Here is a 27,090-nt window from a genome sequence, read left to right as displayed (position 1 = left end):
ATCATAAACAGAATCACTAAGTTTTGTAGACTAGCCAACGAATTAACAGTTCTGCTTCGTATTCTGACCAATATAGCATACTTGCCTACTTTCAATAGGCAACGTCCGGGAGAAGGGCGTAACTAGAGGGCGGGGCGCCTCGAATCTCGTCATTTTTTCCCCGCCCCAAGTAAAATAACGTATTGTCGCGGGGGCGGGGCCAAAATGATGCGATTCTCTGTGATGCTGGAGAGATGCCAGCTCTCCCGAGAGTATGGGACACCGAGAGAGTTAGCAAGTATGCAATATAGTGTATATATATATATATATATATATATATATATATATATATATATATATATATATATTATATATGTGTGTGTGTGTTAGAGCAAAGCCACACCCTTTAGTTTGCATAACCACACCCAAGATATGGGACAGTACTACAGTACTGCAGTGTTCCCCTACCTCAGTCCCTTTTTGACATTGACAATCCTACTTTAGTCTTAAAGTACATGCTGAAAACTTCCATTGTATTTGACTGCTTAGTAAAAACACCATGCACTTACACACCAGTCAACAGGATTTATCTTCACAGTGAGATAATATTCTGTTTGAGTTTCATACTAGTTTCCAATAACCAGTTTAATTTAACATTTGCTAAAAACAAAAATCCCTTTAACTTCAGGTAATTAACTTAGGTGATTATGTTCACAAAATAAGAGTGAAAAGCAGAAGCAGAGAGCTGTCTCATGTGTATTTCGACTTTGGGCATTATACACCCAGCACAGAAGGTGTTATAAATACATATTCTAAGTGTGGGGATCACACAGAATCTGGCAGTTAAGAACCGAGTATTGGCAACTCCCAACACTAAGATGGCGCTGTGTGGGCCGACGTCACATACATAACATGGGCGCGAAGGATGACGACGTAAAAACGAAAACACAATTACAGGTCTCTCTTTTCGGAAGCCATTGTGGGGAAGCTTCTGTGTAAGCCTGGATGATAAGCTTGGTCTGCGAAAAAATGGCCGCCGACTGAGAATCCTTACAGTATAGGAGACACTTTTGTTGAAGATACGTATAACATTGTGTTCCTCTAGTGTAGTGTACGTCAGACAGGGAGAGAGCCGGTGTACAGTGTGTGACCCCCGGGACCTGGCAACACCATGATCCCCTGACTGTGTCTTACCTGTCAGACAGATGCTGGGCCGTCTCCTCACACAGTGCAGACACCTCTCCACCATGAGACTGCAGACACCCGAGTTCAAGGCTCTGTTCACTGAGGGCTTACAGACACTGGCGGGTGAGTGAGGGTGTTATACCTGGGTACAGACAGTGGCGGGTGAGTGAGGGCGTTATACCGGGGTACAGACACTGGCAGGTGAGTGAGGGGTGTTATACCTGGGTACAGACACTGGCGGGTGAGTGAGGGTGTTATACCTGGGTACAGACAGTGGCGGGTGAGTGAGGGTGTTATACCTGGGTACAGACACTGGCGGGTGAGTGAGGGTGTTATACCTGGGTACAGACAGTGGCGGGTGAGTGAGGGCGTTATACCGGGGTACAGACACTGGCAGGTGAGTGAGGGCGTTATACCTGGGTACAGACACTGGCGGGTGAGTGAGGGTGTTATACCTGGGTACAGACACTGGCGGGTGAGTGAGGGGTGTTATACCGGGGTACAGACACTGGCGGGTGAGTGAGGGGCGTTATACCGGGGTACAGACACTGGCGGGTGAGTGAGGGACGTTATACCTGGGTACAGACACTGGCGGGTGAGTGAGGGGTGTTATACCGGGGTACAGACACTGGCAGGTGAGTGAGGGGCGTTATACCGGGGTACAGACACTGGCGGGTGAGTGAGGGGCGTTATACCGGGGTACAGACACTGGCAGGTGAGTGAGGGACGTTATACCTGGGTACAGACACTGGCAGGTGAGTGAGGGGCGTTATACCGGGGTACAGACACTGGCGGGTGAGTGAGGGTGTTATACCTGGGTACAGACACTGGCAGGTGAGTGAGGGGTGTTATACCGGGGTACAGACACTGGTGGGTGAGTGAGGGGCGTTATACCGGGGTACAGACACTGGCGGGTGAGTGAGGGGCGTTATACCTGGGTAAAGACACTGGCGGGTGAGTGAGGGTGTTATACCAGGGTACAGACACTGGCAGGTGAGTGAGGGGCGTTATACCTGGGTGCAGACACTGGCAGGTGAGTGAGGGTGTTATACCGGGGTACAGACACTGGCGGGTGAGTGAGGGTGTTATACCGGGGTACAGACACTGGCGGGTGAGTGAGGGGTGTTATACGTGGGTACAGACACTGGCAGGTGAGTGAGGGGCGTTATACCGGGGTACAGACACTGGCGGGTGAGTGAGGGGTGTTATACGTGGGTACAGACACTGGCGGGTGAGTGAGGGGTGTTATACGTGGGTACAGACACTGGCAGGTGAGTGAGGGGCGTTATACCGGGGTACAGACACTGGCGGGTGAGTGAGGGTGTTATACCTGGGTACAGACACTGTCGGGTGAGTGAGGGTGTTATACCTGGGTACAGACACTGGCGGGTGAGTGAGGGTGTTATACCTGGGTACAGACACTGGCAGGTGAGTGAGGGGTGTTATACCGGGGTACAGACACTGGCGGGTGAGTGAGGGTGTTATACCTGGGTACAGACACTGGCGGGTGAGTGAGGGTGTTATACCTGGGTACAGACACTGGCAGGTGAGTGAGGGGGTTATACCGGGGTACAGACACTGGCGGGTGAGTGAGGGGTGTTATACCTGGGTACAGACACTGGCGGGTGAGGGGTGTTATACCTGGGTACAGACACTGGCGGGTGAGGGGTGTTATACCTGGGTACAGACACTGGCAGGTGAGTGAGGGTGTTATACCGGGGTACAGACACTGGCGGGTGAGTGAGGGTGTTATACCGGGGTACAGACACTGGCGGGTGAGTGAGGGGCGTTATACCTGGGTACAGACACTGGCGGGTGAGTGAGGGTGTTATACCGGGGTACAGACACTGGCGGGTGAGTGAGGGTGTTATACCGGGGTACAGACACTGGCGGGTGAGTGAGGGGTGTTATACCTGGGTACAGACACTGGCAGGTGGGTGAGGGGCGTTATACCGGGGTACAGACACTGGCGGGTGAGTGAGGGGCGTTATACGTGGGTACAGACACTGGCGGGTGAGTGAGGGGCGTTATACCTGGGTACAGACACTGGCGGGTGAGTGAGGGTGTTATACCTGGGTACAGACACTGGCAGGTGAGTGAGGGGCGTTATACCTGGGTAAAGACACTGGCGGGTGAGTGAGGGGCGTTATACGTGGGTACAGACACTGGCGGGTGAGTGAGGGGCGTTATACCTGGGTACAGACACTGGCGGGTGAGTGAGGGGCGTTATACCTGGGTACAGACACTGGCGGGTGAGTGAGGGGCGTTATACCTGGGTACAGACACTGGCGGGTGAGTGAGGGCGTTATACCAAGGTACAGACACTGGCAGGTGAGTGAGGGCGTTATACCTGGGTACAGACACTGGCAGGTGAGTGAGGGTGTTATACCGGGGTACAGACACTGGCGGGTGAGTGAGGGGTGTTATACCTGGGTACAGACACTGGCAGGTGAGTGAGGGGTGTTATACCTGGGTACAGACACTGGCGGGTGAGTGAGGGCGTTATACCTGGGTACAGACACTGGCGGGTGAGTGAGGGGCGTTATACCGGGGTACAGACACTGGCGGGTGAGTGAGGGGCGTTATACCGGGGTACAGACACTGGCAGGTGAGTAAGAGGCGATATACGTGGGTACAGACACTGGCAGGTGAGTGAGAGCGTTATACCTGGGTACAGACACTGGCGGGTGAGTGAGGGGTGTTATACCTGGGTACAGACACTGGCAGGTGAGTGAGGGGCGTTATACCGGGGTACAGACACTGGCAGGTGAGTGAGGGGCGTTATACCGGGGTACAGACACTGGCAGGTGAGTGAGGGGCGTTATACCGGGGTACATAGACTGGCGGATGAGTGAGGGGCACTTTATAGTGTTTGTGCGGTTTGTGGAGAGTTTTAGCTTCCGTGCAGCGTATTGTGCAGTATACTCCTAACACAGAGTGTCCGGGGTGTAATATCTCCCACTAAGTCATTGATCGCTGTTTTGCTGCAGGCCTGTTTGCCCAGGAAAAGTATGAATTGCGAATCGCCGGAGGAGCTGTGCGGGATCTGCTTGTTGGTAAACAGCCCCACGACATAGACTTCGCAACCACCGCCACCCCCGAAGAGATGAAAGATATGTTCATTAAAGCAGGAATACGACTCATTAATAATAAAGGAGAGAAACACGGTACAGTAACCGCACGGGTGAGACTTTTCCCAACTCATTCTACGTATAAGAATAAAGGCTTAGTGTGGATAGAGAACACATATCACCTACACACAGGGAAGGTCAGCTACAAAGTACAGAATAGAAAATCAGCTTTGGTCCCACTATACATCTTCATTTGTTCATTTCTGCCATAGAGCTCGGGTTTGTGGATAAAGATGACGTCATTTGCTAAGGAGCCAAGGGGTGGGATTGGGGGGGTGAGGGCCATGTGAAGTACGCAGCATGTGTACCAGTGTGCCTAGTTTTACGGAGCAGTGCAGAACCAACATTACCTTCTGTGGCGCAAGATTATTGTGTGCTTTACTGTGCAGCCATTTAATTTCTGTAAAAGGAGTTAGATTTTGCACCAACATCCTATACTTTTAATGGAACACTTTTGGTGCCTCCATGTTTCACAGTGACGAATAAATGCCTTTCTACGCACACTCAGAGCTATGTACTTAAAAGTCTCAAACACTCTTTTATGCTACCTGTAATAGTCAGTCCCAGTGTCCTCTCACTTTCATGATTCATTTACTTCATTAATGAGACTAAACCGGGTGATACTGTACAAGCATGACTGATAATCGGTGGTCCTAAAGAGGGAGGAGCTTGGATTTTAGTGCAACTGTGCACCTCTCGGATATTTCCTCCTCTTCACACATCTAGGAGCAATTCTAGTTGGCAGAGGTTCCTGACCCCAGTGGTAAGGAAGCTTAAACCTTGAAATGCGCTGGCCGAATTATGTAGGCGCACAAATACAGTTTACCAAAGCTTTTTGCAGTGTGTATCCATTGCACTTTATACATTATCTCCAGTGGAGACGGCTCTTCTGCAGGCTAAACAAATATTAGTAGGGTGCAGACTCCGTTCACTAGGAACCTTGTGTGATCCATTCACTAACAGAACGGCGGTGTCTTCTGTGTGTAGGCGACAGACCAGGCTACACAGGAGGCAGAATGAAAGGGAGAACCAACCATTTCCAATAGTAGGGAAAGCCAAGTTCCGCTCATCTCCACGTCCCTATATCTACACTGCAGTCCCTGTTTCTGCCTGTGCTGCCCCCACCCACGAACACTAATTTTACTGAACATTTGCTGCGTCTCTTTCAGATTAGCGATCAGAACTTTGAAATCACTACGCTGAGGGTCGACTTGCAGACTGACGGACGACATGCAGAGGTTGAATTCACAACAGACTGGGAGCAGGATGCAGAGAGACGAGACCTCACCATTAACTCCATGTTTCTGGGTAATGAAAGGACAGGGGTACTCACCCGACACTAGCTTGTGACTCTCGCAACTCCATTGATTAACCCTTGTAAGTTACAGCAAATCAATGATTAGTGATCAGTGTTAACGGGATCCTTCTCCTAACGGCCGTTTATTATTATTCTGACTATAATGGCCGGAGTTTTTATGGAGAATTAGAGCTACATGTGTCAGCAGAGAACCCCAGCCATTAACCAGGTCTCTAGCGGTAGTCTGTATAGTTAATCTCCCTTCTCATGTTTCCCAGGATTTGATGGCACACTATACGATTATTTCAATGGTTATGGGGATTTGAAAAATCGTTGCATTCGATTTGTGGGCGACCCGGCAAAACGTATCCAGGAGGACTATCTGAGAATTCTGCGCTACCTCAGGTAACGTACGGCCTGTGCTTACCAGATATTAGTCCATAGTCGTATCATGTTATATTCCTCCCTGTACGGGGCCTTTGCCATTTTTTTTTATTCTTGAAGTTGATTCGCACATCGCTACTTTCTACAGACCACCCCTACAATTATGTATTTAGAGGGATAGAGAACTGGGCAGAGCCTTTGTCAAAATTGTCCCACTCAAAGCAACACTATGAAAGATGAAGATTTTGTTAGTCTTTCTGACATTCAAACTCTCCAGACATGGTCAGCGATCGCCAATGTTAGCAGACTGTGAAAAACAGAAGACACCAGAGCTAACACTCTATACTAACCTAATTAGTTCATTTGATCTCTTACTTAGGATGCATGACTTCTTTAATTCTACATTCTCAAACCTTGTGTGATGTTTTATAACCTTTAGACTGAAATCTATGTTGAGTCTGAGTCACACTGTTTATTGTCATTCAACTTCCTCATTCTATATATTACCAGCTCATCAACTTCTATTCCTGGTCAGTGAATGTTGTTGGAAATAGTTCAGTCTGTTTATGAGAGGAGCAGACAGCATTGACAGTCGGTAACTTCCATGTTGTTGACTGACAGCTTCTTAGACTAGCACTGTGGTTAAACTAGTAGCTTAATGTGCTGGACAAATGTATATAAAATGTGATCTGCTCACGTTAGTCTGGGTGTGTGCACATGACATGTATGACTTACTAAAAGCAGTGTAATCTGTAACTACGTATATAACTATTTGTTTGTTATTAGCAGTTACATCAATCTCCCCATTTACAATCAGCTTTTGCAGATCTGTCAGCTAATTATAGTTCAACAGTCTTCTCTTTTAACCATCCTTGGAAAAGGATAATCTGCTTTATAGAACAAGACCATTGTCCTTGGTGTGCAGTTAGTTGATCTCTTGGTGTAACAGTTGAGATGTTGGACTCCGGGGCAGATAATCGCCTCTTTAACCTCTGCATGGTCATCGCAGGTTCTATGGAAAGGTGACTGAGAAGGCCGGAGACCACACTCCTTCCACGCTGGACGCCATACGAGAGAATGCGCCTGGACTGAGCGGGATCTCGGGGGAAAGAATCTGGGTGGAGCTTAAGAAGATCTTGGAGGGAAACCATGTCAATCACCTTATCCAAATCATATACAAGCTGGGCGTAGCGCCTCACATGGGTGGGTTTGTATTTTCGTCTTTTATTTCTTGAGCCAATAGTAAAGCATACGCAGAAATAGTCTTTGTTACAGTAATGCAGATCCCCAAATGTAAAATTATTCACAACACTCTGCCATACTTGCCTACTTTTGGAAACTTGTTTCCGGGAGGGGGCGGGGAGCGGCCAAACGCGTCATTTTGCCCTCTGCCATAGCTTAACTAGAAGAAGCTAATACCTTTAACTAGACAGACTGGTGTGCTCATGTGTGCCATAAATGTTCTGTTAGTCCAATCAATTTACCCTTAATACTTATATGGGGTTGATGTCTGTCCCGTTCGGCCGCAGGATTACCGGAGGACGGAAACCTGAAGGAGTTTGCCCGCGTTTGCTCCCAGGCCGAGCACCTGTCTCCTAAACCCATGACCCTTCTGTCTGCACTGTTCTCACACCCGGAGGCCGTTCACAAACTGGACTTAAGGTTGAAGATCTCGCGAGAGGAGAAGGGCCTGGCCTTATTTCTGCTAAAGGAACGGATGGAGCTGATAGTGGACCGTGCAGAAAGGGCGCCGCTGAAGCCGTATCAGGACTACGTGAGCGATGTGAGTACCACATCCTGCTATACATACTTACACCTCTAGGTGGCTTCTATACATCCTGATGCAACGTTTACTAAATACATTGCATTACGGTTCTATCTTCTTTCTGTGCCTTCCAGCCAGGTCGTCGGGCAGATATGTTTATTGCCCATTATCCTGGGATACTGTGCTCTTAGGCAGCAGCTTTGTGTTACAGCCGAAGTAAAGAAACCTCCCTGATTCTATAAATACTTGGCTAAAAAGCAGAGTGCTCTATAAAATCTGCATCACATAAACCAGTCATCTAAAGGAGGTCAACGCCTTGCAACTAGCACGTAAAACACAAATATCATGGGTTGGAAACAGGGAAGTAGCCACACGTGTTCTGTACATCTCAGACTTTCCATGATGACTGTCCTGGTAGTTTGCAGCACGTTGTGATTCTTGGTCAATCTGCAATAGAACATTTCATCAACTATTCACTTCTTAGGGCCCGAGTCATTAAGGAAAGTAAGGCAAAGTAGGAGTAAGTGTTCTCTGGGAAAAACCATGTTACAATACAAGGGGTGCAAATTAGTTTATTATTTTGCACATAAGTTAAATACTGTCTGTTTTATTATGTAGGTCACAAATACTTGATAGCTTTATTTTTACACTGAAATTTAAAAAGTTGATCTAGGACATGTCCTACCCCAACTATAAATCTGTCCCCACATTTTACCTCCCCCTGAAATGGAACATGGTTTTACCCAGGGACAAAGTTACTCCTGTTTTATACTTCTCTCTCCTTATTGACTGCTGTGGTCTGATTGGCTATAAGCTGGCAGCTTATATACCGAAACCTCGTCACTGATTGGGTACAATGTATTCTGAAAGATGGCAGAGCCAAGGTCATGTCAGACCTGTGTCATTAATGTTTTATTTCATTTCCATCCTTAATCTATATCACAATTCTCCAGTACTTAAAGGTTTTCTACATCATTCTCTTTTTACCCCGTACTGTCTTTATGAAATCCGCCAATAGAAAAAAGCAAATCCATCTCGCTCTAAGGTTAGGACTTCCTCATCATTTGTACCTAAGAAATATTTATAATTATGTAGGAAATACAAAATGAGGGGGTGCTCTCACAACCGAGGTTAATATCAAGAGAAAAATGGTGAAAAGAAACACCTAGGAGAGATTGTTAACTGAGGCACTCCAGTCCCTTGAAAAATATTTAAAAACAAATTTTATTGAAAATTATCTATAAAATTGAATATACCAGATAACATCACAGTCGGCGAATATTAAAATAGAGAGGTGATGAAAAATAAAGATAAGTGATAGAAATGGTTAAAAATACCCTTCCGGGAAGCCGGTGGGCACAAAATTGTGACACTTATAATTAACTGGGAATAATAACCATAATTATGGACATTGTATCAATGAGATTCAAAATAACACGGTTTATTGAGATTTAATTATATTCCCTATATTCATCGATACATAGTGTGTCACATATAGCCAGCAAGTGTGTCCACTCTAAATTGAATAACCGTAGTGTAAGAATGCACTTGTAGCGGTTATAATTATCAAAACCACTCAGGTGTGATAGTCTGACATAGACATAAAAAGGAACTTAAATAAGTGTATGTATAGTTCCAAAAAATCAGGATTGGTACTCTAACCCAGCACCCTCTCATGCAATGTGTGAAAGAGAGGGGTTAACTAGGTCATAACCACAGAGGATTTCCTTCTAACACATATCTGCTGTATTAGGGATTGAGTCAGTTCTGCCTATAATCATACTGATAGTAAAGATCTGACTAGCGATATTAAGGGACCTCCAGTCTCCTCCTGTTTGTCAGACAGTATAGCCCTGGTGTTAAAACCCTAAACAAAGCGCACTGCAAAGTTCAAAATTAATTTCAACATTAGATAGAGTGTGACACGATCGCGGCTGACCGGCTTCACACTTCCGGGTGTGTGACGTCACGCGTCACATGTGACCCGACGTACGTTTCGCCGTGATCGGCTTAGTCACGGTTATTCAATTTAGAGTGGACACACTTGCTGGCTATATGTGACACACTATGTATCGATGAATATAGGGAATATAATTAAATCTCAATAAACCGTGTTATTTTGAATCTCATTGATACAATGTCCATAATTATAGGTATTATTCCCAGTTAATTATAAGTGTCACAATTTTGTGACCACCGGCTTCCCGGAAGGGTATTTTTAACCATTTCTATCACTTATCTTTATTTTTCATCACCTCTCTATTTTAATATTCGCCGACTGTGATGTTATCTGGTATATTCAATTTTATAGATAATTTTCAATAAAATTTGTTTCTAAATATTTTTCAAGAGACTGGAGTGCCTCAGTTAACAATCTCTCCTAGGTGATTCTTTTCACCATTTTTCTCTTGAAATCCTCTAATGTCAGGTTGTCGCATTAAACTTTGGTTGTAGGTATTCAGAGATGTCTCTGAGGTCATAACCGATGTCTCGCATTACGGAGCAGCCAACTAATCACCATATAATATCGCAGGACCTAAACTCGCACCCATCGTTCTGTAGCATGATGACCAGAAGACAATAGAGGCGGGGGGGGGGGGTTACTATTTAAAACCACTCCCAACATTTATGAACATTTCCATTAATAAACGTCTTGAACGAAACCAGCACAAAGTTTAAGGGAAAAGTGAAATAAAATATGAAAACAATCAAATTAGTGGGGACAGTGGGTCATTCTGCTTTGTGTTTTAAAGTTGCAATCAGAAATGTGAGAACTGCGTTGGCACCGCATGCCAATGTTGGTGGTATTAAATGAAAACAATGTGTAGCTCTGTGTATTAGATCAAAACTGTATTTTTATTTCAGTTGACCTTTTATACGGTCAGGCCTGGCCAACCTGTGGCACTACAGGACCCAGCATGCCCTGCTAGCTATCTGCTGACAATGCATGCTGGGTCTTGTAGTTTCTCCTCCACTGTCCCAACATTAAAACTGCTCCCTTTTTTTTTTTTGTCAGTCCCGTGAGCCAGATGCCCATAAAAAGGTTTGCGAGCTGCTGAAGTACCAGGGTGAAGAGCGACTCCTGAGAGAGATGGAAAGCTGGACCCTCCCTCGCTTTCCAGTCAGCGGCCATGACCTCCGGCGACTGGGCATCTGCTCGGGCAAGGAGATCGGGATCATCCTGCAGGAACTCCGCGATCACTGGAAGGAAAGCAGCTACCAGTCTAGCAAAGAGGAACTTCTGAATAGTGTACATCAGAGAGATTCCTAAATACGAAGAGTAGAGACATTGAGATTCCAAGTTTGTGTCCCCACCCAGAGACTCCCCCAAAATGGCTGAAGATCAGAGACCATGTGACTGAGAAGAAATGCCAATATACCTATCCCAACCCAGACCAATCATATGTCTGCTTCATGTTCTACACAGTAAAATTATTTTTTTACGTTACACTGTCTCCTTTTATTCGTAGTCATGGATGGATGTACAGGTGCGGAAATAAAGGGAAGACATTGGTGTAAGATTTACACCTTTTCAGGTTTAAGATTCAATTTATTCCTATGCTCTAAACATCGATATTCTTGCAGTGCAATATTCACTTCTCATTGAACAGAGAAAACAAGGGATACAAGACGATCGCTCCCACAGGTTCGGTAGTCTGTCGGGGGGGAGCGCTCTAAGCATAGACGAACAGAGGGGCCCAGCTGTTCTTAACACTTCTCTCTTCTCGTTTTATTTACATCCATTACAGCAGTTCTTTCTGAGGTCGGGATTAATGGTAATTTTTGGTAATAACACCGAATGATGGCGTTTAAATGCACAAAATAGTTATCACACCCCCTGAATAAGCTTTAATTTCAATAAAGATATTCCCCTTTCATCTATAAATAGTTGGGATTTGCTGCATTATATACAGGAAAGTGACCTGCCGCTGATGATTGATAAGTGCTTCTGGGTAACACATGGAAGCGGACAGGACGGGAGCGGAGGACGACTGTGATGCAGACAGACAAGTAGCGTTTGGGTTTTCTTCGAACTCGTTCTTGATTCGGGTCTCTGAGAGTAGCATGTGCTGACCCTCTGCTCTATCCTTGCAGGGGGAGGACAGAACGTCCTCTTACCAACAAATATGGAGTCACATGCAGGGGTTGCAGCGGCAGAGTCCTCCAACGAGATATTCAAGGGCCGAACCCCCAGGGGTCGAAGCAGGACAAGGAGGGAGATCCGTTCCTGGGCCGACTATTCACAGGCAGAGGAGTGGGGACTGATCCTGTCTTTCGTCCTCCTCTTCTGGCACTGGGATTCGAGGCAGCAGAGCTGAACGGGTCAGACCCCAAAATCTCTGCGGGGAGAGATCCTTCCGCACAGCAGAAAACTTCCAGCCCATGTGACTCCCACATACTCTGCACTGTGCGATTGTCCAGGCAAACCTGCAGAGGAGAGACACACAGAGATAGAGCTGGAGATGGCATTACTGGTACAATACAATTATACCACAGGAAACCAGTGTCTCCCATTCCTGTTATACCTCCTACAGCAACACTTCACTGTGACCAGGAGGTCAGACCTGTTAGCTGCACACAGGCTGCGTTCAGAGGGTGGGAGGATGTAGACACGTTGTAATCAGCCACTTATTAAAAAGGAGAATGCAGGCAAGAACTACGGCCTTATCTGCAGGACTAGAAAGTAAATATGTTTTTCTGTTCCATTCTTGTCCAACAGCAAATGATCCAGTTACAAGTCTGCTTTTATATACAATGCCACGTGTTCCTTCTGTTTAAAATTACTCCCTGCCCATTACCCAATTAATGGTGAACTCTTCCCCTTCCTTTACTTGTTTACGTGGTGCTTTAGTTCCAGTATGGACCACGCTCCATCTCTACCGTCCTAACAATCCATATTTACCATCACCCCCTCATGTAGTTATTAAGTTCCACAGCGTAACCGCTCTTACAGTAAAGACAACCTTCCTATGCTGATGGTGAAACTTTCTTCCATTCAGTGTGTGACCTCTTGTCCTCTGTATGATACTTGGTACATAAAGACAAACCTTTGTGTTTATGGAAAGTATACATATTAGGGGAGGCTGACAGCACCATTTTCCATCCACATTAAACAAATCTAGTTTTTCTCACTTCTTGTTATTATTTAACCCTTCTGTTCATAGTGCAGTCGACATTAATACATTATTATTGATAGCAAGCTCCAACCCAAAACCTAGTGTGTGTGTGTTAAGCAGAATACCAGCAGTCTCACAGGTGATGTGTAAATATTGTTGGGTTGTTATACAGCAGAGGTGATATATACAGATTATGTAATGCACAAGATTCCATATGTATATGTTGTAGGTCTAACACCAGCCCACGAGAGACCTAGCTGTGAGGATTTACATTTATCTCTGTTAACATTCAGCTGCTGTGTTATCAGACTGCGGAGGACAAATATCCACTGCTGCAAAGGGTACAACACATTAACTATAGATACTGCATAGAATGTAAAGAGTACAATAGTGGACTTCCTGATGAAGCTGTGGATCCTCATTACACTGATCCTGAAGGAAATCATGGCTTCCAACAGATCTTTCTTACTGAATGGAAGTCTAAAACTAATACCTTACAAAGGGAGACTTACTGGTCGCCCTGTTTTATGATTCATTCAACCCACAGAGCATAGAGGAACAACCCGTTAGGACGCATGAGGGCCGGATGGTCCTTTGTTTGCATCCAGCACAAACCAGGACAGATACAATGCAATGCTCCTGCCCTAGGTCTCTGACCTCCCCGGCACAGTGTGGGGCAGATATAGTCAGCTGCACTTTGATTTGCTGTTGGACGATCACAGCACTACGGAGCTTAGATGACGAGTGAGACCTAATGAAACACTTCTTGTGGAATAAAGTCTCATCCTCACCACAAGAGAGGGAAGTAGACTGATGATAATAATGCAAATATTGGGCAGAGGAGGAAAATGTGTTGCAGGGGATGGGTGGGGGCAGGTCAGACCCGCTAGTAGACGGGGCCATGCTTCTATCACAATGCTGTGAGATATGACATAACTGCAGACAGCTTCTTCTTTCCCTGCAGTAAATTCTACATATTTAAAAAAAAAAAAAAAATTAAGCAGGATAAGATTTTACTGCGTACCCTGTAAAGGAGTAAAACCTTATACTGGTCATCAATAAGTCTTACCCTCTGCACATAATAACTTATATCCACCTCTCTTACATATTAGCAATGCTAATATCTATCCCTAGAGGGCACTGTGTTATGTGATCACTCCCAGGTGCACTCAGGAACGCGCTAGGTGAGTACACACACTTGCATCATGTCAGTCTGCACTCCTTCCTCCTTACTCACCCTGGAAACCAGCTGTTCTCAGTAGACGCACGTCCCACCAGGCTCAGGTTTAAGGCTTTGTAGACCGTCAGGGTCTCGTGAACGTAGCCATGAGGATTCACATAGGCAGCCATGGGGCCACACAGGGAGAGACTACACAGAGGAACATGGGAAGAAAAATCAGCCAATCAGATTCTAACATTCAATCTTCAATTACTGCTTAGACAATAAAAGTGATATCTGATTGGTTGATGCGGGTTACCGCCCCTTTTGCACCAGTTTTCATCAATTTCCCCATTGTAAAATAAATGTTACTGCTGTTAGACATTCAGAGATATGAAAATCAAATGTACAACCTAAATACTCCCAACCACTAATAACTACACCGTTCCACCCGCACTGTACCCCCCTATTATGGACACACATCTTCAGAAGCTGTTTTATTTCACTGCAAGTATAAATATTCATTAAAACTATTCTGTTAGAAAATCTCACTCACTCTGCATATCCTAATTTATTATCATAGGTGTTGATTCTCGGGTCGCTAAATAGGTATTAAATTAAAACCAATCAATAAGGGGAAATACTGAAAGTATCTTCCAAGAAAAGAGCGTGTTCATGTCTTATTCATTCTGCTATGTACCCAGATTGTTCCTCCGAGCCATCCTTACCCCTGCAGTTACTCGTACAATAGAAATAAGTATTTGTAGTCTGTGTACTTCCCAAATATTGCCTCTCCCACAACTCATCCCTCCCGTCGGATAACAGCCGCCCCTCTCACCTGAAAATTTCATTCTTGGTAGTGATCTCGGTGTCGTGACAGTGTTTACAGCAGAGAGACGTGCACTACAACGAGAGAGAGCGTCATGTGCTGCCCCCCTGAGAGGGAGAGGAGCGGAGGATGCAGCGCTAGAGGGGGACTCACTTTTCTCATGATGTCCAACTCGCAGCGCAGCCGTTGGATGGCGTTTCCGATCTTCAGCAGCTGGATGCGCAGAGTGTCGTCGATGGGCAGGCACGCTGCCACCCGGTACGAGAAATCTGACCGTGGATAGAAAGGAGAGATGAAGAAAGTGAGTAACAGTGGCTGAGTGCGGAGACAGAGAGCATCTGGTACCTGGAAACGGTGGAGACAGATATTTTGTGGCCAAAACATGAGAATGCAGCCGGACATCAATAACACTGAGGCACTCGGTGGGTCCCGATTAAGAGGCTGAATAATCACGAGTGATTAATAAATGGCTGCCTCCAGTGTATACAGGCGACAGCTGGGAGCAGGGGCGGTATAGAAAGAGAAGAGATATTGGGGTAGTAAACAAATAGAAGAGAAGGAGAGAGCGCTATGTTCCAGTACTTCTCATCTCTTTGTCTGTTTTACCCAGTTTGTTTATTAGTTTACTATGTTTGTCCCTAATTGTAAAGCGCTACGGAATATGTTGGCGCTATATAAATAAATGATGATATAGGAAAAGGAGCAGCCACAGCTCTCACCTATAGGATTAGCCGGCAGAGAGTCATCCCGGAGATTCTCATCCCATTCGTGTAGCTGTAGCTTCACTCTCTCCATGAGAAAATCCTAGTGGGGGACACAACACTCACATTACCCAGGTACCCCGCTGACAACCCTGACAACTAACTCTCCATCACATATCCTATATTCAGTTTAAAGTAAACATCCCCCAGAAGGGGTCATATGCCCAGGACCTCCTACAGCAAAACTTCTCCAAGCTCTCAGGCTAGAAGATATACGCTTACAGCACCAGTGAGGGGAGCGAGTATATCTTATTATTGCGGAAAATACTCACAAAGACCCACAATGCCATAATGTCGCACATTTACTAAGCTCACCATCAACCCACGGTGTGTGGCGCCGAGACACACACTTTACATTTCCTATACAGATCACCTTTATAACTCAGCCCAAGAGCTCACAATCATTCGGTGCCAGCGATACTCACAGCATCATATAAAGCATAGAGCCAGGAAGGCCAGGACGTCAAATTGGCACCATGAAACTTTCTCTGTGGGAACATTAAATATAGAACGTGATTAGAACATTCTGTTATCAACAAGACGTCTCAATCATTACAAATCGCTATGTGTGCAATTCTCAATTACCACAGGCCATTTATAAACCGCACTGCTTTCTTTATGCAAATATGCCAATTACCCGCCCCGTGTATTTCTAAGTGACCCCCACACGTCCAGGTCCTTGGAACTGCCCCCAAAAAAGGTGTGTGCCCATTTTTGCAGGTTTGTAGATATACCACTTTATAGCTACCCCTTTCATTCATTCTACATTTATCCCCCAAAATACTGCTTGGCTTAACGTCAGGCACGTTTTATATGAAGCAGGAGATTGAGGAGAGAGCTGGAATATATTACACTTGTCACTTTTGTGTTTGTTAAAAGGTTAATGAAACCCTTTTACCAGAAGAGAAATACTGCACCCGACTTGCATCTTTAAGGCAAGATAAAGCATGCAACCTCATGTTAAACAAAAAATGATTCTGTGTGTCCATCCTAATTTGCGGTTGTGTTGCTTTTAGTGAACATTGCTTTTAAGTGTTTTCTGACCATGTCATCGCACATGAAAAAGTCCATTTGTCTCTATGGGAGACATAGGGGTATATTTACTAAACTGCAGGTTTGAAAAAGTGGAGATGTTGCCTATAGCAACGAATCAGACTCTAGCTGTCATTTATTTAGTACATTCTACAAAATGATTATTATATTTAGACCAGCGTTTTGGCTGTTTTTTTTTCCAAATTATGTCAATGTTACATTCACTTTGAAGGGGGTGTGTAGAAATTTTGTTGAAATGAATAGGCCAATAGAATGGAGAACCATAGCACCGGTCATTCTTTATCCTTCCACATCAGAGATTTACTATTAAGTTAAATTTCTTCAATGTCTGGAAACTGGTTTCCCACCAGCCAATCACAAGCCTCTTCCAACATTGGCTTCTTGTGATTGGCTGGTAGGGCATTGACAGCCAAGGAAGTCCATCACCCAGTCTGACATATCTATATTGTATTCTATAAGATCTAGTGTGGATTTATTAGTAGAATATATGTAGACTGCATTCATATCAAGGTGACGCTGGATCTAATAGTGTTAGTGACGAGTAGGAGGGCCGCAGCGGTGAGCGCAGAGGCCCAGGGAGAGGGCCCGGGCGGAGCCGCCACAGGTGCAGATCTTGGTGGTAGTAGTAAGTACTCAAACGAGAACTTTGAAGGCCGAAGTGGACAAGGGTTCCATGTGAACAGCAGTTGAACATGGGTCAGTCGGTCCTTATAATATTCAATGACAGAAGGACAGAAAGATGAGTAAAATAGGGAAACAAGTAAAAGTGACAAATAATAAGTAAGTATTTTTGACAAGTTTTTATTACCATTTTATGAAGTTATGGGTTGGTTTGCCTTTTAGTCTTGTTAATCTTTGACGTTTTCCATTCCTTATTAATTGTCACTTTTACTTGTTTCCCTCTTTAATCCATCTTTCTGTTCTTGGATCTGGGCCTCCCCTGCACATCTATAGGACCTTCCCAAACACCTAAAGAAATCCTGGTATTGTTATTTACTAGCATGAAACCTGGGGGAAATCCTGGAATAAAATGCCAACCTGTGCCAAGGAAAGTGTGACCTGAATAGAGGTGCCAATACCATGCAATCAGGTACCACATAAATGACAGCTCCCCAACACGGTAAACGTCCATCTGCCAAAATTAACATCTTGTGTTCTACGTCGCTCTCCCCAGATCTCAATACAGTGACCACCAGTGGCAATTATAAGGTAATGCCCCTACACTGGGGCAAAAGACACCCCCCCTCCTCTGTATGTCACGGGCGCTAACACACAGGCCGGCTTTTCCTTACCCTGCGATATTTGTGCAGCCAGTGGCAGGTGCTCTGGGGGGTCCGGCCGCTCAACGCTTTACTGAATGGGAGAAGCTGATGTCGGCTCAGAGAATCCAGCTGGACATTGGTCATGGGACACGGCAGCACCCGCTCTGGTAAGATCTGTACCCGAGCCACCTGGATCCTGTCAATCATCAAAAGACAAATGTCACAATACTTCCTGTGCTGATGATTTGTATGTTTGTGTTATATGGAATCTGCAGAGTGGGAATATCGCACCTCATGTCACTATAGGGTGGATACAAACACACTTAGATAATAGGTTCTATTGGAAGATTCAGGGTGTACTTTTGTATAAACTATAATATAGACGAGCGTTAGCATTGTGCAAGCTTGGGGGTAACTCTATATCACCAGCACTTCTGGACGCACCTGGTCTGTCTTTGTACATAAAAAACCAGCAACATCCATGTGTGTCACATGTTCCCAAGACATGAGATCAGCTATAGTGAGCTAGGTTAGAAAGAGTATAAGAACCATCTTCTATCACTAACGACCTGAGAGCCTTCCTATAACAGGAGGAATTCACAGTCTGAGATCATATATAATAACCAGAGTTATTCAAGGGAAGGACTGAATCTCGCCTTAGGAATTTGGATAGAGATATGCAAAATGCCCCTTATTTGCCCCTATGGGGTAACCAGCATCCCTGGCATACTAGCGTAACAGCCAGTAAAGAACGATCTCATACAATCTGATAGATATTATCCATACAGTACACCAGCAGCTCCCCCTCTCACCCGTCTGCCTGAGTTCTTGTATCCAGCACCTGGAATCTCTGCCTCCCGATAGCCTTCACTTTCACCGTCTCAATCCCATATTCCTGCTCCTCTCGGTAAGCGTAGATTTCCGCAGTTGTCCCAAACTGCGCCTCTCTCCGGCCAGTGTCGCTGTACGAATGAGGAGGTTTTGGAATGATCGGATTCACTTCTGTGATCTGATGGCATTACATGTACTCCTCACCTACCTGTAAGCCAGCACAGCAAACGTTCTGTCCCTCTGGATGAGGCCCCGCACCACGCTGACCTCTTGTGGTCGGGAGAGGTGTAGCGGCAGCGTCTGACCTGGTATAAGCATCACCTGCACGTGAGGCAACACCGGGATCAGCTGGCAGCTGTCATCGTCATGCAGCGTCCGTCCGTGAAACTCCTCCATGTCAACACCCAAGTACTGCAGACACAAAGCATCAAATCACACGCAAGTACTACAAGTACCATATCTACTAGGAAAGGATTGTAGCATTCATGAGTCCGCACAGCAGTCATGTCTATCAGATAATACAAATAACGCTCCAAGAAATTATTTATTAATGTGTTAAATAAAAAGAATAAAAAATAGAATTATCGCTGTAATATATATATATATATATATATATATATATATATATATATATATATATATACCCTTAACAGGGTACCTTTCAGACAAGAGGTATTGCCACTGAGCAGGTAAGTGTGTGATTGGATGGTGATGTCACAGTGCAGTCACACAGTCTATGTAGCAGGTTAGTGTATGATTGGATGGTGATGTCACAGCGCAGTCACACAGTCTATGTAGCAGGTTAGTGTGTGATTGGATGGTGATGTCACAGTGCAGTCACACAGTCTATGTAGCAGGTTAGTGTGTGATTGGATGGTGATGTCACAGCGCAGTCACACAGTCTATGTAGCAGGTTAGTGTGTGATTGGATGGTGATGTCACAGCGCAGTCACACAGTCTATGTAGCAGGTTAGTGTGTGATTGGATGGTGATGTCACAGCGCAGTCACACAGTCTATGTAGCAGGTTAGTGTGTGATTGGATGGTGATGTCACAGCGCAGTCACACAGTCTATGTAGCAGGTTAGTGTGTGATTGGATGGTGATGTCACAGCGCAGTCACACAGTCTATGTAGCAGGTTAGTGTGTGATTGGATGGTGATGTCACAGCGCAGTCACACAGTCTATGTAGCAGGTTAGTGTGTGATTGGATGGTGATGTCACACAGTCTATGTAGCAGGTTAGTGTGTGATTGGATGGTGATGTCACACAATCTATGTAGCAGGTATGTTAGCCACAGATTACCTAAAGTCTTAAGCTGTTTGAACCTTTTAAGTTGGTGCTCTTATCTCATAATGTGACCCAATGCTTGTTTGCAAATGTGTGGCCCTATTGTAGGATAAAGGGCCCCATTTGAGATCCCTGAAAATATTATGTTGGCTAGCCATGTTCAATGACAATCTTATTCATATGAAGAAACATTAGGCACCTAACAATAGATAAGTAATATCGATCATACGAACCATCTCCAGTTGTGTGTTATTGTATGTTATATATTGGTATCATGATCCCCTCTATGTACAGCGCTACATAAGATGTCGCTGCTTTATAAATAAGGGCCTGAGAATAATCTTCGGATGCAAATCCCGCTGCGCTCCGTATCTTGCATGAAACTGCTCTGCGCGTGCTCAGAAATGGGGTTTACGCCAGTGGACGCAAGTGCGTCCAATTCAAGTCAAAACGCAAATGACACTTGCGAAGGCAGGAAGGGGCGGATACAGTATAAGCGCGCTGAGGTAGACCGCACACACATACATCCGAGTACAGCTCTGGCCCCGTCTATGCGTGTTTTAGCCGTATCACTCGCACCAGCTACAGGTCAGGTGTTCGTACCGACTGACATGTATGATGCCAGAATATGTGTTTGCAAGGAACAGAAAAAATGCATTTTATGTACAGTACACATGAAGAACATCTTGATTTATGTTAAATGTTTTGTATATTTTCATTACTTATTATAGTATTATGATTTGTAAATTAATTTTATAAAAAAAAATATATTTTTGCATTCGTTCTGGTGGTTACCTTCCACGTTCCATTTGCCAGGGCCCCTGGGCAGGACCTAATGGTCTCACACCGCGTTCAACTCTCCTCTTCCAGCTCAGCCTGTTTAAAAGAAGCTAAGCCCCCCTGACGCGGGACCCTGGTAAAGCGTTGAAGGTAAGTAATTATTTGCTTTTCAATTTATTTCATCAAACGCTACTACTTTTTATATTTGTATTATTATAATGTTGGCTTTGCTGCCCCTTTAGAGTAACGCTCTCTTACGCACTGCATGAGATGTTGGCAAGCTGGTGTCAAAATTGATGATATTCGGTGCATCTGCCTCTCCTCCATCAGGGTCTTCAAACTCCATGTCGTCATCTTCCTCACTCTCTGTCAGGAAAAGATGTGCGTTATATAACCTTAAAGCACAATGATGTTAGAGAACCATTATTCGCACAAAAAGGTACACAGAATTACCTCTAGGAATCATTCCTTATTACAAATTCGGTTTTATTCACAGAAACTCACTGAATGAGAGTGGAAACCTGGGTAAGTACCAAGATACTGACCTCCATTGTCTTGTGCACCTTAGATTCTCCAGGCATCAGAGCCTGTAGAACTGTGACTAACACAGGTTGTTGAAGGCAGCCGATTGGACAAACAAGGACACGTATCCAATCAGCTGACTTAATAACCTGATCACAATGAAGATGTTCTAGCCCTTGATGTTTAGGAAATACAGTGACTGGGGAACGTGTGGTCAGCAGCATCTAGAAGACAGCAGGAAGAGCACTCTGCCATTCTAACAACAAACAGGGGTTTCGATTTAAAGAATTACACATAGAAGCTCAAGAAATTTAGCCAAATACACTGAGCTGCAGGCACTGTTGATGTTTCCAACCTACAAACTTGGCAACCAAATATAGTTCCATGGGATGACATGTCTGAACAGAGTTAAACCATCTGACAAAATAACTTGCAGTAATCTCTCATACAGATAAAATGATTGCAAATGCACATTAGAGCAGCAGTACTAATAATAATCCCCAAAGAAATCATAAAAATAGTGTTTAGAGTGTTCTAAAAGGCAAAATTGGATTTAAAATATCACAGTCATATAATTTTCCTGTTAATTCTACACATGGGTGAGGCTCTGCCCCCAATTCCATAACAGCAAAGCAGTTGAGAAGACCGGAGAATGTCAGACAGGCAAAACTGTCCCCAAGGAGAGGGGAGGGATTGTAGGACAGAAAAAATGGACTCGGGTTGGAATCCAAACCATGTGGATTGTAACATGAGGTAAAGTCTCACTCTCCCTCCTCTATACAGTAGGCAACCTGGGAGTCCGCCAGACGTCCCCTTGTGTCTCCATGTCAGTGAGTAACTGTATGAGAATAATGAGTATATAAAGGAGGTTGAAGGAACGATTATTAGAAGCTCAGGATGAAGTCTGGATTGGACAAAACGCACTGTCAGCCGTCTCAAGAGAAGAGGATGGAGCCTGTCACACAGATCGCCTGCTGTATATAGGAGAAGGAATGAGACTGAATAATCCCTGACTCCTGGAGTGAGGGAGGGTGGCAAAGTGGTTAGCACTTCTGCCTCACAGCACTGGGTTCATGAGTTCAATTCCCTTCCATGGCCTTATCTGTGTGGAGTTTGTATGTTCTCCCTGTGTTTGCGTGGGTTTCCTCCGGGTGCTCCGCTTTCCTTCCACACTCCAAAAACATACTAGTAGGTTAATTGGCTGCTATCAAAATTGGTGTGTGTGTGTTAGGGAATTTATACTGTAAGCTCCAATGGGGCAGGGACTGATGTGAGTGAGTTCTCTGTACAGCGCTGCGGAATCAGTGGCGCTATATAAATAAATGGAGATGATGATGAACCCTGAAAATGCCCGAGGCACTTTTAGCCTCTAATATGAGGCATTTGTAATCTATTTCTAGTCCATTTTAACAATTTAAAAGTGATACTCTAAGAGCTATATTTAGTGATGCTCTAAGAGCTATATTTAGTGATACTCTCAGAGCTATATTTGGTGATATCTCTTGCTCCGTTGACTTAGCCCACTTCCAGCTACCTAGGATATAGACAGCACAAAAACTAATCAGTTAATTTGTGATATTAAAGCTGCCAACTGCTTTACAGCAAAATGAAAACTGCCAAGCCTTAGAGAGTGAAGAAGAAAGTGAAAACAACTGCAGCTCTATAGGGACATATAACTACTTAATATCAAGACTGTTGTTCAAACTTCTGTCCATATGACGTAGAAAATGCTATCATCCTTAAACTTACAATTAACCATAAACTCAAGTTGTACATACTGAAGCAGGAGAGCTATGATAGATTTACCTGTGCGTGGTACAGGTGCAAGTGGTTATTTTAGGATAATGATAAAATGTCAGAGACAACACAGCATAAAAGTGTTAAATAACTCAGAACGGACACCTCTAAACGTCACACCTGTGTGCTAAGAGGAGCGCTCTGTGTGGGGTGGCACAATATAAAGTTGGGGACTGCCCTGGTGACATATTATGAGAAGGGGGGCACAATATAGAGGTGGGGACTGTCCTTGGTTGGATATTATTTGAAGGGGGCACAACATAAAGGTGGGGATAGCTCTTGGCTGGGGTATTATGTGAAGGGGACACAATGCAGAGGTGATGACTGCCCTGGGTGGAGTATTATGAGAAGGGAGCACTACATAAAGGTGTGGACTGTCCTGGGTGGAGTATTATGAGAAGGGAGCACTACATAAAGGTGTGGACTGTCCTGGGTGGAGTATTATGAGAAGGGAGCACTACATAAAGGTGGGGACTGTCCTGGGTGGGGTATTATGTGAAGGGGACACAATATAAAGGTGGGGACTGTCCTGGGTGGGGTATTATGTGAAGGGGACACAATATAAAGGTGGGGACTGTCCTGGGCTGGGTATTATGAGAAGGGGACACAATATAAAGGTGGGGACTGCCCTGGGTGAGGTATTATGTGAAGAAGCACAATATAGAGGTGGGGACTGTCCTTGGCTGGGGTATTATGTGAAGGGGACACAATATAGGGGTGGGGACTGTCCTGGGCTGGGTATTATGTGAAGGGGACACAATATAAAGGTGGGGACTGTCCTGGGTGGGGTATTATGTGAAGGGGACACAATATAAAGGTGGGGACTGTCCTGGGCTGGGTATTATGAGAAGGGGACACAATATAGGGGTGGGGACTGCCCTGGGTGGGGTATTATGTGAAGGGGGCACAATATAAAGGTGGGGACTGTCCTGGGTGGGGTTTTATGTGAAGGGGGCACAATATAAAGGTGGGGACTGTCCTTGGCTGGGTATTATGTGAAGGGGGCACAATATAAAGGTGGGGACTGTCCTGGGTGGGGTATTATGTGAAGGGGGCACAATATAAAGGTGGGGACTGCCCTGGGTGGGGTATTATGTGAAGGGGACACAATATAAAGGTGGGGACTGTCCTGGGCTGGGTATTATGAGAAGGGGACACAATATAGGGGTGGGGACTGCCCTGGGTGGGGTATTATGTGAAGGGGGCACAATATAAAGGTGGGGACTGTCCTGGGTGGGGTATTATGTGAAGGGGGCACAATATAAAGGTGGGGACTGTCCTGGGTGGGGTATTATGTAAAGGGGGCACAATATAAAGGTGGGGACTGCCCTAGGTGGGGTATTATGTGAAGGGGGCACAATATAGAGGTGGGGACTGTCCTGGGTGGGGTATTATGTGAAGGGGGCACAATATAGAGGTGGGGACTGTCCTGGGTGGGGTATTATGTGAAGGGGGCACAATATAGAGGTGGGGACTGTCCTGGGTGGGGTATTATGTGAAGGGGGCACAATATAGAGGTGGGGACTGTCCTGGGTGGGGTATTATGTGAAGGGGGCACAATATAGAGGTGGGGACTGTCCTGGGTGGGGTATTATGTGAAGGGGGCACAATATAGAGGTGGGGACTGTCCTGGGTGGGGTATTATGTGAAGGGGGCACAATATAAAGGTGGGGACTGCCCTAGGTGGGGTATTATATGAAGGGTGCACTACATAAAGATGGGGACTGCCCTAGGTGCGGTATTATGTGAAGGGGGCACAATATAGAGGTGGGGACTGTCCTGGGTGGGGTATTATGTGAAGGGGGCACAATATAGAGGTGGGGACTGTCCTGGGTGGGGTATTATGTGAAGGGGGCACCACATAAATGTGGGGACTCCCCTGGAGCAGTATGTCGGTGTACAGGTCACTGGCTCCTCGTACACTGCCGGCAGTGAGCCCATTACCCGGGATAAGCTGCAGGTGGTTGCCCATGTTATTAATACCAGGATCGTCCTCTCCTTCCTCCTCCGCCATTCCTGTTTACCCCCGGTGCATGCCGGGAGCTCGGCGCAGCGGCCAATGGCTGGAAGGGCACGTGACCAGTGCGCCCACGCCCCCTGTCACTCTGCGTTCCCATGGTAACCCCAGCAGGTGTCAGACTAATCCTGGGCTGGGACATATGTGGAACTACAAGTGCCAGCAGCCATGTGCTGCCAGCTGTGTGACCCCATGTGACCCCGGGGAGGCTGGTGCAGAGGATACAGCAAATACTGGTGATATAAGGAGGTAGAACACAGAAGTGACCCATTATGTGCTGCCCCTAATTGTCCTATATAGTAATTATCTCTGCGTTATATATGACAGGCAGGGGGGTATGTGTGTTATATATGACAGGCAGTGGGTGTATGTGTGTTATATATGACAGGCAGTGGGTGTATGTGTGTTATATATGACAGGCAGGGGGTGTATGTGTGTTATATATGACAGGCAGGGGGTGTATGTGTGTTATATATGACAGGCAGGGGGTGTATGTGTGTTATATATGACAGGCAGGGGGGTATGTGTGTTATATATGACAGGCAGTGGGTGTATGTGTGTTATATATGACAGGCAGTGGGTGTATGTGTGTTATATATGACAGGCAGGGGGTGTATGTGTGTTATATATGACAGGCAGTGGGTGTATGTGTGTTATATATGACAGGCAGTGGGTGTATGTGTGTTATATATGACAGGCAGTGGGTGTATGTGTGTTATATATGACAGGCAGGGGGGTATGTGTGTTATATATGACAGGCAGGGGGGTATCTGTGCTATATATAACAGGCAGGGGGGTATCTGTGCTATATATGACAGGCAGTGGGGTATCTGTGCTATATATGACAGGCAGTGGGGTATCTGTGTTATATATGACAGGCAGTGGGGTATCTGTGCTATATATGACAGGCAGTGGGGTATCTGCGTTATATATGACAGGCAGGGGGTATCTGCGTTATATATGACAGGCAGTAGGGGTATCTGTGCTATATATAACAGGCAGTGAGGTATCTGCATTATATATAACAGGCAGTGGGGTATCTGTGCTATATATGACAGGCAGTGGGGTATCTACGCTATATATGACCGGCAGGGGGTATCTGTGTTAAATATAACAGGCAGGGGGGTATCTGTGCTATATATGATAGGCAGTGGGGGTATCTGTGTTATATATGACAGGCAGTGGAGGTATCTGTGCTATATATAACAGGCAGGGGGGTATCTGTGCTATATATGACAGGCAGTGGGGGTATCTGTGCTATATATGACAGGCAGGGGGGTATCTGTGCTATATATGACAGGCAGTGGAGGTATCTGTGCTATATATGACAGGCAGTGGAGGTATCTGTGCTATATATGACAGGCAGTGGGGTATCTGCATTATATATGACAGGCAGTGGGGTATCTGCGCTATATATGACAGGCAGGGGGGTATCTGCGCTATATATAACAGGCAGGGGGGTATCTGTGCTATATATGATAGGCAGTGTTGGTATCTGTGCTATATATGACAGGCAGTGGAGGTATCTGTGCTATATATGACAGGCAGGGGGGTATCTGTGCTATATATGACAGGCAGTGGGGGTATCTGTGCTATATATGACAGGCAGTGGGGGTATCTGTGCTATATATGACAGGCAGTGGGGTATCTGCGTTATATATGACAGGCAGGGGGGTATCTGTGCTATATATGACAGGCAGTGGGGTATCTGTGTTATATATGACAGGCAGGGGGGTATCTGTGCTATATATAACAGGCAGTGGGGGTATATGCTTTATATATAACAGACAGTGGGGGTATATGCTTTATATATAACAGACAGTGGGGGTATATGCTTTATATATGACAGGCAGTGGGGTATCTGCGCTATATATGACAGGCAGTGGGGTATCTGCTCTATATATGACAGGCAGTGGGGTTATCTGCGTTATAT

At 45.4% G+C, this 27,090-nt stretch overlaps 2 protein-coding genes across 4 annotated transcripts; one reads left to right on the top strand and one right to left on the bottom strand.

Moving 5' to 3' along the window:
- The first annotated feature begins 1,044 nt into the window (after positions 1 to 1,044).
- Positions 1,045 to 11,189, top strand: TRNT1 (tRNA nucleotidyl transferase 1). Its single transcript, XM_075183758.1, has 7 exons — positions 1,045 to 1,287; positions 4,155 to 4,348; positions 5,465 to 5,603; positions 5,871 to 5,997; positions 6,986 to 7,179; positions 7,506 to 7,759; positions 10,758 to 11,189. The coding sequence occupies exons 1-7, from the start codon at positions 1,185 to 1,187 to the stop codon at positions 11,010 to 11,012; spliced, it is 1,266 nt and encodes a 421-aa protein (XP_075039859.1). The 5' UTR covers positions 1,045 to 1,184; the 3' UTR covers positions 11,013 to 11,189.
- Positions 11,190 to 11,257: 68 nt separating this feature from the next.
- CRBN (cereblon) lies at positions 11,258 to 25,201 on the bottom strand. Of its 3 annotated transcripts, none has more exons than XM_075183756.1 (11): positions 25,124 to 25,201; positions 21,084 to 21,187; positions 18,962 to 19,164; positions 18,735 to 18,884; positions 17,953 to 18,118; positions 16,033 to 16,095; positions 15,566 to 15,650; positions 15,000 to 15,115; positions 14,856 to 14,920; positions 14,096 to 14,227; positions 11,258 to 12,169 (listed from the first exon to the last, which is right to left on the bottom strand). In XM_075183756.1, the coding sequence occupies exons 1-11, from the start codon at positions 25,152 to 25,154 to the stop codon at positions 11,983 to 11,985; spliced, it is 1,302 nt and encodes a 433-aa protein (XP_075039857.1). In that variant the 5' UTR covers positions 25,155 to 25,201; the 3' UTR covers positions 11,258 to 11,982. The 3 variants fall into 3 exon arrangements, with proteins under 3 accessions (XP_075039857.1, XP_075039856.1, XP_075039858.1); XM_075183755.1 differs by having other exon boundaries at positions 25,085 to 25,194; XM_075183757.1 differs by lacking the exon at positions 25,124 to 25,201 and adding an exon at positions 20,837 to 20,954 and having other exon boundaries at positions 21,084 to 21,188.
- Between the last annotated feature and the right edge of the window lie 1,889 nt (positions 25,202 to 27,090).

Source organism: Mixophyes fleayi, chromosome 8 (assembly GCF_038048845.1).
Source record: "Mixophyes fleayi isolate aMixFle1 chromosome 8, aMixFle1.hap1, whole genome shotgun sequence".
Lineage (NCBI taxonomy): Eukaryota > Metazoa > Chordata > Amphibia > Anura > Limnodynastidae > Mixophyes > Mixophyes fleayi.
This window is presented reverse-complemented; position numbering and strand designations above follow the sequence as displayed.